Here is an 18489-nt window from a genome sequence, read left to right as displayed (position 1 = left end):
TTCTATTGGATGCGCAGAAAGTCTTTGTTAGGGTCTCCTGACAATTCGTGTGGGAAGCAATGCAATGCAGAGATTGGACATTGGGCCAGGATATTGCCAGGCTGTCGAGGCTCTGTGTAATAAACCAGTAGCCATTGTGTTTGTAGCAGGAGACCTGTCTGAGTCATTTGGGATGCTGAGGGGGACAAGGCAAGGTTGTCCTTGTTCGCCAATATTGTTTGCGATATATATTGATCCCCTCATACTTAGACTGGAGAATAACATTACAATCTGTCCTATGCAGTTTTAGGAGTGGGATACTAAGACCTTGGAATATGCTGACAATACTGTATTTGTGACCCCTGACCCGATAACTGCGCTGAAAGTAGTAGAGGAGGAGGCCATTACATTTGGGAATATTTCAGGATATTCATTAAAAAAAGATAAGACATTAATTTTTATTACCGATAAGATCTTGCTGTCGGATAATCGCGTTGTAAAGAGGGCAGTGTATATAGGATTACGTATTTCGTCAGACATAGACTCAGTAGTGAAGGAAAATGTAGATCCCTTTGTTGGGAAGCCTAAACAAGACCTGAGAAGGCTGAATAATTTGCACCTATCTTTAGTAGGCAGATGCAATATAGAAAACTTTATTTTTTTCCCCAAGATTCTTTATTTTTTTAGGGCCATACCGTTGGAGATTGAGAATCTAGAGGATATCATTTTTTGGTTTCTCTGGGCCTATGCTAAACCTAGAAGAGCATTTACATTTCTCATACTGCCATGTGAGAGAGGTGGGTAGGCCCTTCCTAACAAACTGTATTATTGGGTCACCACTTTACACAATATACCCTTATACTGCTGCAAGAGAGGATGGGCGGGTACGGAGGTGATTGTTTCCCACCCCCGTTGAATTGTCAATTGGTATTGATGCCTGGGGGTGCCTTTGGTGGCAGCTCGAGTTTAGCTATTATAAAAGATTACGTTTTAAGACTCTTCAAAGTTTGGTTACACCTAGGATGCTGAGGATTGGTAGATTCAATTTTTATATGCCCATTTGGAAGAATAGGAATCTGCCAGATTTTTTTTGTGGTTTAATATATTTCTTGTTGGAACAATGTTGGGCTAAACAGACTGGGGTACTTCTTTTCCATTGCTGGGATTGTATATTTTGAAGAACTTAGAACTGACTTTAACATTGGTCAAAGAGACTCTGTTTAAGCATCTTCAAGTACAGGAGTTTTTGATGCGGCGGGGGTGGGAGGGCCCAGTGGGCTTTCAGAGAGTTGACCAGTTGGATCTGCCTATTAATAAACAGGAATGTCCTATTGACGTAATTTACAGGTTTTTAAATCTATTTATGAAAGATAATTTTGATAGACATCGGAGGTGGAAAGATGATTTGGCTAGACATTCTCTGCAGTGGCAGGAGAAATTGACCATACCTGAGGTGATTTCTTTGAAATCTCTCTCACTTGTGCAATCAACTCTACTGTCGGCAAGAATACAAGTGCAATATTACAAAACCTGTTTAACCTATAGTATACACCTAGTAGTATTATAAAATGGGGGATGGTAAAGGGTCGCGCTGGCCTAGGTGTCAGATGTATGGTGCCGATATTGTACATATGTTTGCCACCTGCGGAGTGTTGTCTACTGTGAAAGAGCAGATATTGAGATTTTTAAATTATAATCTAAAGCTAAAGACCTCCTTAACCTGGCGCTAATCGTGATAGGGTACAAGAAGGGGAAGGGAGTGAGATGGGAAGACCCCTTTGATTTATCGCAATGACCATTTTCTGAGTATGTATCGCCTCCGCCTGGTTGGATCCGAATCCACCTGCATTTCAGCAATAGTTAGCCCGGCTGTTGGCAGTACATGACCTGGAAAAAGGGGCATATTCGAGGATAGGTTCACGGTCCCGGAAAAAAGGGTTGAGAATTTGGGCTCCTCTGACCAACTGGGTTGAATCGCCGGTATGTGAAATGGATTCTCTGAACCAGGATAGAATGAACCTGATGTCGTAGCTTTGCATTGTGTTTGATTATGCACTATGTGCTTTAGACAGCACTGGCGTTTTTCATCTTTCATGATATTTTTATTGACTGATAATGAATTTCCTAGTTTTATAACTATTCCCTTAAGTGATATGCTTGATGCAATGATTATTATTGTGATGATATATGATGAAATTATTTGGGAGTGTCAGCTGGTTTTGTAGGGTGGGAGGGGTTGTTATTTTTTATATAATATGGAATTTGCAATAATAGTAATTTAAAAAAAAAGGGAAAATATTTACTTTGATTTTCGCCATTCCACAGGACAACTGGTGTTTAGAATTATGGAACCTGTATTTTATGCAGAAGGAGCTGGAGAGGATGGTCACCATTGCCGGGAAGAAACTGAGACCAGTGATTGAGAATATTACTAAAGCGGAGTTGTTCCTATTTCAGTACTGCAACTTCACAGTAAGTGACATTACAGACAACTTACATTTCTACTCACTTTATACTGACAACAATGTTCCTCTTAAAATGTTTACTTCTTACAGTAGCAATAGGTGCTGATGTAAAGTTCAAACAGCCTTTCAGTGATAAAATGTCACTGCCATGGTATTTTTGTAGTTTCTAACAATATAATCAGTAATGCTCTATTGACAGACACTCCAAAATAGGCGAGCGTTATTTCTTTCCCTACCTCGTGATCCCTTTCCTTCTTGCATTTTTTACTGCTTTTTACACAGTTATAGAATCATTTGGACAATTCTGCAGAATGCCCCTGCCAATAATGATACACACTGGTGCTGTGTGCATTGCTGGTCTGCTTGGACCCAATATGATAAATCAGCATCAATGTTTAAAAAAAGAAAATACGTACACTTACTTTTGAGCCTGTTAAATTCTGTGCAGGTAGGAAAGAAAGTTGTAATGAGTCCTAAAGATGGCATTTTCTATTGAACTTGCCACAAGTAGACCATGACTTCTTCTGTGCACTGCTTATGATCTAACCCCTGACATCACATGTAGCATCACTTATGCTGTGTGTGAACAAACAGAAGGCCAGAGGAGGTTTAACGACCAGCAGGGGGCGAACCCCCTACAATGAAGTAACAACACAAAAAGGCCACTCTGGGTCAAGACCAAAGAAGAAAAAGTAAGAGGAGTGTTGGGGTATTCCCTTTTATACCGCCACCGATGACATCAGGATGCTGCTTGACAACGGAGAACCGCGGCCCTCATCCTCCTGGACCTGTCAGCCGCCTTCGATACGGTCTGCCACCGCACACTACAAACATGACTCTACGATCGACTGTCGGGAAAAGATGGCGGCCGCTGGTTAGGGTGGTGCGCATGTCTGTAGCGGACCTCTCCTCTACCCTGGAGTAGCAACGGCTTTTCACCGGCATTTTTGCATGTTTAGCTTACCGTAAGCTTATTCCCGGAGAGATCTTGTTTTGTTTCCTTTCCCGGTCGCATCTGTAATTCGGCACTCCACATTCCGAGGCGGCGTGTGAGAGACAGCTCACTTCCGCCAGGATCAGCCCAGTGCCGATGTGTGTGAGCCCGAGCCCGTGCCTGACACCGCCCGCCTCTCTCCTGCGGTGGAGGAAAGCCGCCGTGGAGCTTCGACGGGGCCGCAGGGCGGCAGCGCGCGGCTTCCATAGAGGGAGTATTCGCGCTTCCAGAGGTGAGAGTGAGCCGGTGATTGTGCCAGGAGTATTAAACGAGAAGGAGCAGAGGACCACAGTAACGGCAGCCCGCGGATCTCCCCCAGCGCCAGCGGACAACACTTCTGAAAGTAAGGAGAGGGTGCAGGGAGGGGGCAAACCCCTGAGTTGTCCCAACAAAGCTTGCAGTATTATTGGCTGGCGTTGGGGAAAAGGAAAAAGACTAGGGAAAAGCACCAAAGGAGGCATATCTGCTATAACCACAAAGCGTACACCTGAGTATACACCTGAGCACGGTCCTGAGCACGAACTAGGCTCGGAGGGGGAAGGTGAGCCAGAGAGTGAGGCAGGGGCTGAGGCTGTGGCTTCCGTGGGTAAATTCAAAGGTCCAACATAAGTGAGGGCTCTGCCAACCTTACAATAAACACCAGCGTCAGCTCAGGAACCCAGCAAAGGGAAAGCAAATCCAAAGGGGCATGCAAGAGTGCGACATGGATTAGGCCATCATTGCGTTCTTATTTTAAAGTGTTGCCCCAAGTCATTGACATACGGCATAACATAGAGGTGGTTGGGGCCAATCGTGAAAGGAACATGAGTGCCACTAACACTAACACGCAGGAGGGAGAGTCCCTCGCCTCAGCCAGCACTGATGTGGCGCTCAAGTCAGCAACAGTAGTAGATCCTGGGGCACCCATCTCTGTCGGTCCCACCATTAGCATAGAAAGTGCGGGCAATTCGGTAGAGGCACTTCTAACGGCTATGAGGGATGAGATCAAAAGTGGCTTTGCTGAATCTAAGATGAATCAAACCGAGATTAGGGCGGCATGTGAGACCCTGGAAAAAAAAGTTGACGGCCTTTTTGAGAGAACAGAGAGCCTGGAAGGGTCAGTGGAGGAGTTAAAAGCCAGCTTGGAGTCTGCAGAGACCAAAATTCAAGGCCTTCAGAGAGAAGGGGACGCAATGAAGGACAGGGTCGAGTCCTTGGAAAATTACTCACAAAGGAATAACCTTACACTCTTAAAGATCCCAGAGGGGAAAGAGGGGGGTGACATCAAGGCATACGTGGTGTCGTTACTGAAGAATGCCCTCAACTTGGAAGAAACAACAGAGGATCTGGAGAAAGACATTCAGAGGATCCACAGAGACCCTTTCCGTCTTAACCCAGGGAGAGTGAAACCGAGGAAGATCTTGGTGAACTTTCTCACTTATGCTATAAAAAAAAAAAATTGAATCTCGCACTAAAAGCTAAGTCGCTAAAGGCCCCTGATTTTTCCTTTGAAGTCCGCTCAGACCTGTCAAAAGTTACACTAGACAGACAGTGGGAGCTGGGACAGAAAATGGAGAATTTTAGGGCCTTAGGGGCTACTGTGCAGATGAGATTCCCTGCCTTCTTAAGGGTAATGTATAATAATAAAATGCACAACATCCGTTCCCCTTTAGAAGCTGACGAGTTGCTAGCATCCATCAGCGACCACTCAAGGGGGGGTCACTAAGGTCCTTCTACTCCTAGATTAAACACCCATACAGAGGGCTTGGAAAAGGTCATAATTAAAAGTAAAAAAAAAGAGAACAGTGTACTTTAGTATAAAAATAAAAGATGACAGGAAACTTGAATAAAAAAAAGATAAATAATAAATAAAAAATAAAATATAAATAAAAATCAAGGAAAAAAAAGGAATATAAAACAACATATTAATAAAATAACCTGTTTATGCTTATACGCTGGCTATATGAGGTCTTGAATTCTGTCACAAATGGGGAAGGTGGTGGGGTACTCCATCCTGTTAAACTAACGCCTGTTAACAAATATTCAATCAAAATGCCTGTGTACAACCTTATCTTAATTAGATATAGGGTTGGCAGGGCAAGAGGAGAGGGTCTGTTCATAGACGTAAAGCTGGCTATCCATCTGGTCAGCGTAAGTAGGGGGGTTTTCCAAGGGGTGGGGGGGAAAGGTGGGGTGGGAAAAAGCTAAAAAGTCCTTGTATGCTGGTCCTCATTTCTAACATTCCGATCCTTAACTGCTTTAAGCGCCCCATGAATAGGACAAGACAGGGTAACAAACGGCATATTGAGTACATAAGAGAGGATGCTTCTACAGGTGGGTGGGGAAAACGAAGAGGAAAAAGGGAATGATGGGGTTGCAGTTCCTATCCTGGAATGTTAATGGCTTGCGTGTGAGGAGTAGGAGACTTAGAATTCTACAGTATCTGAGAGACTCCCCCGCGCAGGTCATCATTATCCAGGAGACACGCCTACTTAAAACTGAGGTCAACGATATGTTGAAGAAGCTGAAGTGGGTAGACAGTTATTTATGTACGGATCATAACTCTTAACACACGGGGAATTCTTATTATATTCAAAAAGCAGGCTAAAGTTCAAATCATGGATTATAAGGAGGACCGCAGCGGTAGATGGCTTCTTTTAAATATTCGATTAGATGGCTGTCCTCACACTTTAATAGGGTACTATGGCCCATAACTGTGACGACCCCTCATACCTGAATAAGATCGAAAACCATTTGAATTCTTCCACAGATCCGGTAATATGGGTGGGAGATTTCAACATTGTTTTAAATCCAAAGTTGGATAAGTCACCTAATTCCCAAATGTTACTCAAGGTGGTTGGCGCTTTCTATGGAACGAGAGTCGAATGAAGGCCGTTGCCGACTGGATGAGAAACTGCCGACTGAAGCTGAACTCGTAGAAGACGGAGGTCCTCATCCTCGGATCCTCAGATTCGCCCTCTCGGCCTGGGACGACTCCTGGTGGCCCACTGCACTTGGAGCACCCCCTACACCCACCGACCACGCTCGCAAGTTAGGGGTCGTCCTCGACTCCACCCTCTCCATGACGAAGCAGGTCTCCTCCTCCTGCTTCAACACCCTCCGCTTGCTTCGCAGGATCTTCAAGTGGATCACCACTGAAACGAGAAGAATGGTCACCCAGGCCCTCGTCAGCAGTAGACCGGACTACGGAAACGCCCTCTACTCTGGAGCCCCAGCCAGACTCCTAAAACAGCTCCAATGCATCCAGAACGCCTCTGCACGCCTGATCCTCGACATCCCCCGCCGCAGCCATATCACACCCCACTTGAGAGACCTGCAATGGCTTCCCATCAACAAGAGGATAACCTTCAAACTCCTCACCCACGCACACAAGGCACTCCACAACACAGGACCAGCGTACCTCAATAGCTGTCTCAGCCTACATGTCCCCAACCGCCAGCTCCGCTCCGCAGACCTCGCCCTCGCCACCATCCCAGCCTGGTCACAGGGCGGGCTACAACCCCTTCACTGAGATGGAGGAGCTCAGGGATGTTTTAGTTGTAAATAGCAAGAGGTATACTAAAACCCTTTGATGAGCCAGGTGTAGAGGGAGAGTGTGAGAAAGAAAGTGCTTGTGAAGTTCAAACTAAGTACCTGGCCTGTTAAAAAATAAATGGAACATCCAGGGGTCAGGGTTAAAAATAGTTTAAGTCCTATGCCTGAAGAATTCAACCTAGCATGGTGGTATATGATCATAGGGTCGTCATCTTTCAGCCTTGGTGCCCTTTGTAGAGGAGCTGTGGCTTTCTTCAGGACCAAATGAGAGGTGTGTGAAAAAGTAACACCAGACCAATTCAGGTCTGTGTAAAGGATACAGCGACTGGCAGATTGGACGTCAGTCGTGATTAGCTGATGTTAAGCGGTATTCCTATTAATCAAAAAATCATGTTTAATGACAGGGATGAAAAACAACATAGTTACACTCGTTAATTAACATGCCCAATCAATACAATGTGTGATTAAAGCAATGGCTGCATATATACAATTATGGAACGATTATCAGGTCTTACCCATCATTTGAGGGAAGCTAATGGCAACTCGTCGTCGGCGCACTCGAGGAGGCCATGGATTCTAAACGTAAATAGGATGGGACAAACTTTTGGCAACATTAATAACTGAAATTATTTAATAGCAATAAATGTCATTGTCCATCACAGCTGGCACATGTCAATTACCACAATACACTCTTCTTCTTTTTCATCTTCATCTTCGGTAGGGAGTGAGTTTCAGTGTATAATTCACAACATGAACATAAGCACCTCCTGGTGCCTGTGACAATGCGGATAGTGTTTGTGAGGTGTTATAATTTTGCTTGGAAACTAACACTACCAACTCAGTGAGGGTGTGAGACAAAGAGCAAGAAATATTGAAACAGGCAGGAAGATAGGCAATGTGGAAGCAAAATAGCATTTTCCTTTACATACACGCACTGACATGTTTAATTATGCCATTATAATTGCTTTTACCATATTTTGCAGTCCCAGATGGGCAGGGCTCTGAATCAATTTGATGTAACTCAAGTTAGTGGTGGCTGATGACCTTAAAAAGTGGTGAGGCGTAATCTTTGGTTTGAATTCCAGTGCGTGAACCTGACTTTGTCTTGGAGGGTTCAGGGGAGGTGGGGTGTTCAATCATACTTGCTCGCAGACAGTCTTACTCTTTCATTCTCAATAATTCTCACTCCATTTCACTCATATTCACCTACTCCCATTTAATCTCACTGACTCGCGCAGTCTCACTTATTCTTACTCTGATCACTCATTTTCAATCATTCCCACTCATTGTGATTCAGTCAGTCTCACTCTAACTCACTCAGTTTCACTCTAACTCACTCAGTTCCGCTCAATCTCACTCACTGAATCTCACTGTGACTCACTCATTCTCACTCAGTCCATGCCAGAAGTGATGTGCCTATATAGGTGCCACCCCACAGCAGTTCTTTAATTTCTGCGCCAGCCAGCACAGATCCAGAGAGAGCTAACCCCAGTCACTTTTTGACTAAGCTCTTTTCGGCCCTTTTGTCAAAGATTTTCGAGACATTATCTCCTGGTGTGGAAGTGTGTCTACAAGGATAGCCAACTTCAATCCCTGCGCCGCCTGTCTTGACAGATGCCAGTGACAGACCAGCAACTTGTTTACCTCTGGTGCCTCGAGCATGGCCATGACGCGAAGTCCTGCTTGGACTGCCATGCCATGCACACCAAGGCCTTGAAAAAGCGAACCCTCAAGCTCCTTACAACTCAACCCGCAACTGTCTCTATCCCAGTCTAGAGGAAGGTCCAGGGATAGGTTGAGGAGCCATCAATCTACGTCACAGTCGAAGTTGTCCATGCGTTCTGCTAAGTCTCACAAGAAGAAAATGTACAGGAGGTCTTCAACTTCACCCCGTCTGTCGAACTCTTATGGCGAGACGAGGGATCATTGGCATTCGAGGCTCGGCTCAGCACTTCAGCCTGCACCTGGCCCGGTTCCGTGCTGAGTTTCCGGGACCTGGAGCGACCCCCATCCAGCGCTGAGAAGTTTCCGGGACCTGGAGCGACCCCCATCCAGTGCTGAGAATTTTATGAGGCTATGCACCTCCTATTTGGGCACCCCGTCCCTGCTGTCACAATGCAGGAAGTCAGGAGGGGCTTCTATCAGTTCCCTTCTGGCGAATTCGCCCCGGGTGCCAGTCATGACCCTTGGATCCATGGTTGTATCCGGAAGGGCGCCAGTTGTAACTTCTTGACCATATCCTCAAACCGGTTCTGATGTCAATGCTGCAGGTGACCCCCTGGCACTGCTGTCCCGATTCTCATCCCCAACTCCAACACAGAGCTGGAGGGGCATAATCCGACACCAAATATGGCACAGACTGGAGCCATACCCTCTAAACTGGAGCCTGACCCTATTCCTACTGGCTAGGATTTGGTGAAGATTGTGAGGGGCCACTGGACCCTGAGGAATACCAGCCCCTAGACCCCAACATGCGCTAGTGTGAGGAATTGGTGGATCCAATGGCCTGGACACCTCCTCAGATACTGGCATGGTATCTCCTACTAACATGGCCATGAATGAGGGAGCTTCTTTTGCTATGGTGGTGAGAAAGGTGGCTGATGTCCTGGACCTTAGCCTGCCCTCATTGGTAGTGAAGACCAACATCTTGACAGAGGTGCTTCAGCTGGGTGTGACCTCATCTCCCATTTAATGAAGCCCTCATGGACGTCCTGCTTGGGACCTTGTCCAAACCCAGCACAAGGGCTCCTGTGAACAGGACAATTGCCCACCGTCATTGCCCCACCCCAGGGATCCCAATTCCCTTATACAACACCCTACCCTTGAGTGCTTTGTGGTCCAAGCCTCCACTTCCCAGGCAGACTCTGATGCATTCACATCCAATCCAAGAGGCTGGAAAATGGCAAGAAAATGTTTTCGGAAGAGTTGGATTGCAGACGTCCTGTGCTCTTCTACGGTAAGAAGGGGGTTGTTGGCACCTTGAGCTCTAATAACTTAGGCCTGTCCACCGAATCACACATTATGGATGATAACAAAAGATGGGTTTTATCAAAGTTCTTTCAAAATTCCAGCCACTTTCACATTCTCTACGTTTATGGCCCAAACTCAGATGACCCGGATTTCTCAGACTCCCTGGCCCTCCCCCTGAGCCAAATACCAAGCGATTACCTCATTATCTTGGGGGGGGGGGCTATTGACAGACAGTCCATGCCCCCCCTTTCAACCTTCTAAGTCCCACAAGTCACTCTGCAAACTATGCCATAAATTCAACCTTTTTGATTCATGGAGAGTCCAACACCCCAACACTAGGGACTACACCTTTTTCTCTTTACCCCACTATTCTTAATCCAGAATAATTTACCTAATGATCTCTAAACCCCACATCCACTTAATCGACTAGACAGACATACTGATAAGAATATTTTCTGACTACTCAGTTGTAACCCTTTCCCTTACTGGCGCACATGTGAGTAAAATTTGGAGATTAAATGACAAATCAATCAAGGAGGTGATTGAAAAGACCATACAAAATTACTTGGTAAGAAAATCCAACTTACGAAACATACATTTGGACACACTGAGGGCAACTGTCAGGGTTGCCCTAATAAACATTAAATCCATAATAAATAGGGATCATAATAAAGTCTTGATGGACCTAGAAATAGACATTAAATCACTATAGCCTGGCCACATCTCTGGTTCGGACCCCAAACTCTCTCCATCCTCACTAATAAAAAATATGAATATAACATAATGTTGAACGAACAGGAGTATGGGTCAACAAATATAAAAGGCAAAACCTCTATGAGGTTTCTGGCTAATCAGCCGTCATCAGCCAGGCTAGCTTGAATCCAGTGGCTTGGCAGTTCGGCATGTCTGAACTGGGTGGCAGAGTGAGCTTAAGAATGATAATGGATTAAACCCAGATCAGTTGACTGGGGGTGAGTGCTTGCAATGTTCAACACTCTGTCCATCATCCCCTTTGGTTTTGCTTTATTCGGCCTAAGTTGGCAGGGTATGCCCAGATGTGGGTCCCTTTCTCACTTTGGCAGTGGATTCAAGCTCGCCTGGCTGATGACGGCTGATTAGCCAGAAACCGGTCGCAGGATGCTTGTTTCCGGTCCAGGGAAGACATGGCTTGGCAGTTCAGGCTGGACTGTTCCCATGAGGTACAGGGTCAGACTGATTTGCATATGGCCTGGTCTGAACTGGGGTGGCGTAGTGAGCTAAAGAATGATGATGGATTAAACCCAGATCAGTTGACTGGGGGGGAGTGCTTGCAATGTTCAACACTCCGTCCATCATCCTCTTTTGTTTTGCTTTGTTCCCCCTAAGTTGTCAGGGTATGCCCAGACGAGGGTCCCTTGATCGCTTTGCCACTGGGTTCAAGCTAGCCTGGCTGATGACGGCTGATTAGGCAGAAACCGGTCCCAGGATGCTTGTTTCCGGTCCAGAGAAAACATGGCTTGCCAGTTCGGGCTGGACTGTTCCCATGAGGCACAAGGTCAGACTGATTTGCATAAGGCCATGTCTGAACTGGGGTGGCGGAGTTAGCTAAAGAATGATGATGGATTAAACCCAGATCAGATGTCTGGGGGTGAGTGCTTGCAATGTTTAACACTCCGTCCATCATCCCCTTTGGTTTTTGATTTGTTCAACCTAAGTTGGCAGAGTATTCCCAGACGTGGGTCCCTTGATCACATTGCCACTGGATTCAAGCTAGCCTGGCTGATGACGGCTGATTAGCCAGAAACCGGTCCCAGGATGCTTGTTTCCGGTCCAGGAAAGACATGGCTTGGCAGTTCGGGCTGGACTGTTCCCATGAGGTACAGGGTCAGAGTGATTTGCATATGGCCATGTACGAACTGGGGTGGCGGAGTGAGCTAAAGAATGATGATGGATTAAACCCAGATCAGTTGACTGGGGGTGAGTGCTTGCAATGTTCAACACTCCATCCATCATCCCCTTTGGTTTTCCTGTGTTCCCTTCTGCACAGGACATTCTGGACTCCGGCCCGACCTCACAAGTTGTCCCTCAGGGAGAGCCCATCTTGCTGGAATTGCAACAATCTGACAGGTGACTGTTCCCACCTTCTCTTTCACTGCAGTGCGGTATCTCAATTTTGGGATTCTGTATTCACATTCATACACACTCTGGGCCTCATTAGGATCGCGTCCGTCCGCGACCCCAGAGGATGAGGGAACGTCCGCGTGGGCTGCGGCGTTCCCTCATGTGCGATTAGGATGTGACCCCCACCCGCCAACACCCTGGGGGCCCGCAACGGGCCCCCAAAATCAAAAGTACACATGCTTTTCCACGGCGGAAAAACCGCCGCGGAAAAGCATGTTTACAAATGCTTCCTAATTTGGCTGGCGGTGTCTGATAGACACTGCCAGCCAAATGAGAGCTTTTCCGCCGTGGTTGTAATCTGACCGCGGCGGAAAAGCAGCGGACAGTAACCAAGACCCACCAGCCATCGTAATGCGGCGTTGGGTCTTTGGTGAGTCCGCAGAGGATTTTCCGCCTCCTCCGGGCCGGAGGTGGCTTCCCCCGGCCCGGAGGAGGCGGAAAATCCTCCATCATAATGAGGCCCTCTGTGTGGAGTCCAGCTAGAAAGGAATTTCCAATCCCTAATGTAAGGATTCCTTGACCCACAACCAAATCCTGGAACTATAGCCTCCTGATTATATCCTCCTAACTGCTGCCTGTAAATCAGTGCTCGCTAACTGGAAAAACACAACTGCCACCTTTTATTGCTCCTTGTTAAATTGGGTTTCTTTCTTGTGAGGTGTGGGCAACTGTTTCCTCCTAAACTCCCCATGGAAAGCGCGTAACACCTCTGTCTGGAAATCTCTTGACAACTACTTTGCCACTACCAAATTTCCCAGAACCTCAAATATGTGAGACGTGCGTTGCATACCTGTGTACCCACTGATTCACTTTAGTAATTGCCCTGAACAGGCATATTGTGAGCACTTCAATATTAACTGACACCAGCTCTTAGGTCTCTGTACTCACTAGCTAATCCGCAATTATATGTTTATTGTAATATATCTTTTTTGCAAGGTACATTCTATACTAAATGAGCTGTACTTCTCTATACATCTTATATCATTTAACTACCTACTGGTACTTATTTTATTTTAGTTTATTATCTCATTATTTCATTATCTGTAAATTTATATATGCTTGTATTTTATACTGTCTTTATTTGATGCGACCCGCATCGGTTTGGATTTGTGGTTAATAATACTGTTCACCAGTCTACCAATCCAGGTCTTGTATACCAACCCTCTGCTTTTCAATATGTAACTTATTTTCCTCCCCTGTTCCTTTGTTTTGGAAAATATTCTTTAAAAAAAAATAAATTAAAAAACATTTTTTTTCTTCCACCAGCCTGGCACTGAGGTCTGTAAACACTGTGTGCCTTTTGGAGCGTTACACCCATGCACTGTAGTTTTCGGTTACCAGAGGAGGCCCGGGCCATACACTCCCAAGCTGTGGCAGATGGGAGAGATGCATCCAATTTCAGATTAGATGTGTAGGCTAGATATGACCGACTCAACATGCAGATCGGTTTCTTCATCGGTGGCCTTATGGCACAATGTCTGCCTGAGAACAACTGACTTTTCAAGGGTTGTTCAAGTCTCACTTAATGTATATGCCATTGATGGCTCTCGTCTCTTCGGAGACAAGGCGCACTTAATGCTGGAGTGTTTTTAGGACAACAGAGATATGGCCAGGTCTTTGGCTTTTCCATGGCCCCCAGTCTGACTTTTACTTAAGTGGACATGGAGAGGCTTAGAGCCACACTCTAGCTCGCCCAGACACCAGAGCACGCAAACCACCCAGCGTCTACATGGCCCAGGACATGGTACCCACAGTCCCCGTGGGTCAGGCAGCCAGAGGTCGCCCACTCCACCATTCCACCACTGCCGGCAGCCACAGCCTCCAAACCTCTTTCGTTAGCCCTCCAACTGTCATGGGCAACCACTGGGAGGCAGGATACTCCATCACCTGCACCACATTGTCCATAACATCAGACTGCTGGATTCTTCAGATTATCTGAAGGGGCTACTCTCTCCCCTTTCTGACTACCCCTCCATCTATGCTACTCACCTGCAACAGGCTCACTGAGGCGCACCTCTCTTTACTCCTTCAGAAAGTGGCTGCTTTCTTGGCCAAGGAAGACATGGAGAGGGTGCTGGTGCCAAACTTAGGTTGTGGTTGTTATTCTAGCTACTTTCTGATAACCAAAAAGAACAGAGGCCTTCATCGTATCCTAGACTTGCGCCGTCCCAATTTCTTCTCAAGAAGGAGAAATTCAAAATGCTCATGCTCACTCAAGTCCTGTCTGTCTTGGATCTGGGAGACTGGATGGTGGAGTTGGTCTTGCAATGCTCATATTTCCATGTTCCCATCCTGCTTTCCCATACGGTTCACGGTGGGCCACAAGCATTTTCAGTTTGCTGTGCTCCCTTTTCACCTTACCAGCAACCCTTGGGTGTTCACCAAGGTGATGGCAGTGATTGCAGCTCCTCTGCGCAGTTCAAGGTACCAGTTTTCCCTATCTCAACGACTTACTGTTGAAGGTGGCATTCTTTTCCTACCTGCAGTTTCGGGCTTATCCTCCTGAACAGCGAATCCACGGTATTCAGGCTATAATACCGATGCTTCAATCACTATCCTGGGTTTCAGTGAGACTGACTCTGTCGCTGCTCGGCCTCATGACCTCCTACATTCTGCTTGCGACACATGTCTGCTGGCATATGCAGGCTCTGCAGTGGAATCTGAAGTTCCAGTGGGCGCAGCATCCGGGGAATCTCTCCAACTTGGATCAGATTACGGAGGGAACTGCAAAAGATCTGCAGTGGTGGTTAACCAACCGTGATTGGGTCAGCAGCAGACCCCTGCCCCTTCCCCAACCAGATCTGACAGTAGTGACAAATGTGTCACTCCTGGGATGGGGCGGCCACCTGGGAGAGGTGGAGATCAGAGGCCTCTGGTCACCGGCAGAATCCGAACTCCACATCAACCTACTGAAGCTCCAGGCTAGATGGCCGACATTGTAAGTCTTTCTGCCTTCCATCAAGGGAAGGCTAGTGCAGGTGTTCATGGACAACACCACGGCCATGTGGTACTGCAAAATACAGGGTGGAGTGGATTGTGGACCCTTTGCCAAAAGATCCTGCGCCTCTGGACATGGCTAGAATGTCAGGGCATTCCTCTGGTGGTTCAGCACCTGGCAGGCTCTCTGAACGCCAGGGCAGACGAAGTGATCCACACAAATTGCGTCTCAGTTCAAAGGTGGTGTAAGGTTTTTTTCAGCAGTGGGAAGAGCCTTGGCTACATCTTTTCTCCACGGCCGAGAATGTGCAATATCAGCAGTTCTGTGTGCAGGACTTTCTAAGGCGTCTCTTGCTCTGAGATGCTTTTTGTCTTGAGTGGAGCTCAGGCGTCCCATATGCCTTTCTGCCCACACCACTCGTGCCAGAGTTCTCAAGAAGGTCAGGAATAAACAGGCCCAAGTCTTTCATGTGGCTCCAGACTGGGCTCAGAGACGTTTATATCCCGTCCTGTTGAGCATAGCCATCGTTCCTTCGGTCAGACTGCCCCTTCGGAAGGATCTTCTGTCGCAGCAGCAGGGGAGGGTCCTCAACTTGAACCTGTCAATGCTCTGCCTTCATGCGTGGAGATTAAGTGGTGACAGTTGACAGCTTTCAAACATCTGCCCAAAGTCTGCAATGTTATCTTGACAACCAGGCATCTCTGCCGTTGGGGCAAGTTTGTAACATGCTGTGCCAAAAAGCAAGTTGATCCTCTTTCTGCTCTCTTTTCTCAGTTCCTTCTGTTTATTCTTTCCCTTGCCCAACAGGGCTGTGTTTTGGGCACCCAAGTGGGATATCTACCATCTCAGCCTTCCTGCGGTTACCATATCAGCCTTCTCTCTTTAAGTCCCCTATTGTAAATAGGTTTTTGAAAGGTCTCCAACATATGTTTCCACCTTCTCCCTTTATCATGCCTAGGTAGAACCTCAATCTTGTCCTTATATAATTCTGATGTGCGCTCCCTTTGAGCTCTTACATAAATCCCCTCAGGCTCCTCACCGTTAAGATGGCCTTCCTGATGGCTGTAACCTCTGCCCGGAGGGTCAGTGAGCTACAGGCTTTGTCATCTAAGCCTCCATACCTAACCATCTTTCCGGACAAGCTGTTGCTTTGCACTAGAGCTTCCTTTTTGCCGAAAGTTGTCACTCCCTTTCATGTAGGCCAGTCCATCACTCTGCCTACTTTTTATGCTCCACTGCATCCCGCTAAAAAAGAGTAGCAACTCTTATCAACTGGATCCAAAAGAGCATTGTTGTTCTACCTTGACCTCACTAAAGAGTTCCTGGTGGACGACCAACTCTTTGTGGAGTATGTTGGAGCCAAGAAGCAGAAGGCTGTGCAGAAACCGACCATCTCCAAATGGGTTGTGTTCTGTATTAAAATCTCCTGTACACTGGTCAAGAAGCAAACCTCTGAGGGTTTACGTTCTCATTCCACCAGAGCTAAAGCTGCGACCACTGCACTAGCACGTGGAGTTCCAGTCCTGGACATGTGCTAGGCAGCAACGTGGGCTTCTCTGCACACGTTCACCAAGCACTACTGCCTGGACAATCAGGTCTGTTGGATAGGGATTTTGCCCGTTTGGTCCTGCAGGGCTTTCTAGTGTGACTATGTTTTGCAGACCCAACTCCGGGGAGTTGTTGCTTGGGTATCTATTCTAAGGTAAAGAATCTGCGGTTGGAAATCTCTATCACATGGACAAGTTATTTACCTTTGGTAACGCCTTATGTGGTAAATACTCTATCTAGCTGCAGATTCCTTACCCACCCACCCATCCTCCCAGCTTTGCGAACGGATGTCTGGGGACATAGTTTTTACCCTTTGAGTCCTAGTTTTCCACACCAGTGTTCATTGTTCTTCGTGGCTCTGCGTTTCTGGTGTGTAAAGTTACAAAAAAAATATGAAGTCTGTGCTCTGCACACCTCATTTCCGGCGTGGACGACGCTGACGACACCGCTCGGAACTGAGTGATGATACTTACCGGTGCACAAGAGTACTGCTCACAAAACATTTCTGGATCTATTCTGATACTTGGGGATAATTCTAAGTTTGGGAATCTGCAGCTCGATAGTCTCTACCAGATAAGGAGTTTGCCAAAGGTAATAACTTGTCTGTTTCACTTAGTATCGCTCAATCCCACTCTTACTCACATAGTCTCACTTAGGTGTACTCATTCTCACTCATTCTGACTCCCTCTAACTCAATTAGTCTCACTTTGACTCAGTTTCACAGAGTTTTGCTCACTCAGACCCTCTCCCAATCTCATACTGACTCACTCAGTCTCACACAGAGTAACACTTAGCTACACCTACTGTCATGCTCCATGACACACATATTCTCTCTCACTGACACACACTCACTTAACATTTAAGAGCTTTTTTTTGTTTTACTTACCTTGCTACTCGTGCTGGTCCTGTTTGGACTTCCGCCATTCAGTTTAGTTCCGGAGCAGTCAGGCAGCTCCGTTCTGCTTCCATCGCTGGAGCATTCACAGATTTGAGGTTTCAGTCTGAGTTGAGAAAGGGTAGAGTGACCTGCTGATTGTCGTGTAGTCCTCGGCAGTGCAGGGATTCAACCTGCGCATAGTCACTTGGCAGCCCTCAATATTTTGAATAGGTGCAGCACTAAGGCAGGAATTGCACACCTGATGCATGCATATTTAAAGGCTTTTGGGGAATGTTGATACTGTGTGCTTGTCTAGAGCATAGTTACTTAGGCTGTGGTGAGGCTATTCCAAATATTAATGACTTACAAGGTTACTGCAACGTCTTAATACATGGAAAACAAAGACCGGTCTTAGAGTGACAACAGCAGATTACTCTAGTATCGGTACTTTAAAATAGTAGTAGTGCAGTAGAAGACTGATAGGTAAAGACTAAAAAAGGCCTAGGCCTCTTAGTTTATTTACATATCATAGCCATTATTAAAAAAGAGACCTCATTTTGCCTTAACCAATAAGCATTAATTACCCTCTAGAACCTTCCAAAAAGAAGCTCAGTACCTCATATTTTCTACTGCAGGTTGTGCTAGGGAGTCTCCTCTGAGCTCTGCTCAGCTTTCTCAGATCTAAGGAAGATTTCTGGACTTAATCCTTCAGGAAAGTGACTTTATTTCATTTATATTTCAAGCAGATATATATTCTACTCTTTATATATGTTGTTTTGCCACCAGCTCTGACTGAGTCATGTCAGGCAAGGCAAGAAAGTCTCTCTTCAGAGAGTGTGCTACCTGTTTAAAGAAGAGGCTATATATAGAAGACCATCATAAAGAGTGAATTTACTGCTTATATCCAGCCAATAAGGCGCTGGACTGCAAAACTTGTCGCACCTTCACAAACAAGACTCTCAGAGACAGCAAAGGGTGGCTTCTCATTTGGTTTTAGAAGATGAAAACCAGATCTGATTCTGTG

General features: G+C 46.4%; 1 protein-coding gene across 8 annotated transcripts in view; it reads left to right on the top strand.

Moving 5' to 3' along the window:
- The window catches only part of FLT3LG (fms related receptor tyrosine kinase 3 ligand), a 740120-nt gene that overhangs the window by 331693 nt on the left and 389938 nt on the right, over positions 1-18489 (top strand). For all 8 annotated transcript variants that reach the window (XM_086930225.1, XM_086930221.1, XM_086930219.1 and 5 more), the window contains one exon: positions 2305-2451. In XM_086930225.1, the coding sequence (XP_086786351.1) occupies positions 2305-2451 (147 nt within the window). The remainder of the gene's footprint in view (positions 1-2304; positions 2452-18489) is intronic.

This window comes from Lissotriton vulgaris, chromosome 7 (assembly GCF_964263255.1).
Source record: "Lissotriton vulgaris chromosome 7, aLisVul1.2, whole genome shotgun sequence".
Lineage (NCBI taxonomy): Eukaryota > Metazoa > Chordata > Amphibia > Caudata > Salamandridae > Lissotriton > Lissotriton vulgaris.
This window is presented reverse-complemented; position numbering and strand designations above follow the sequence as displayed.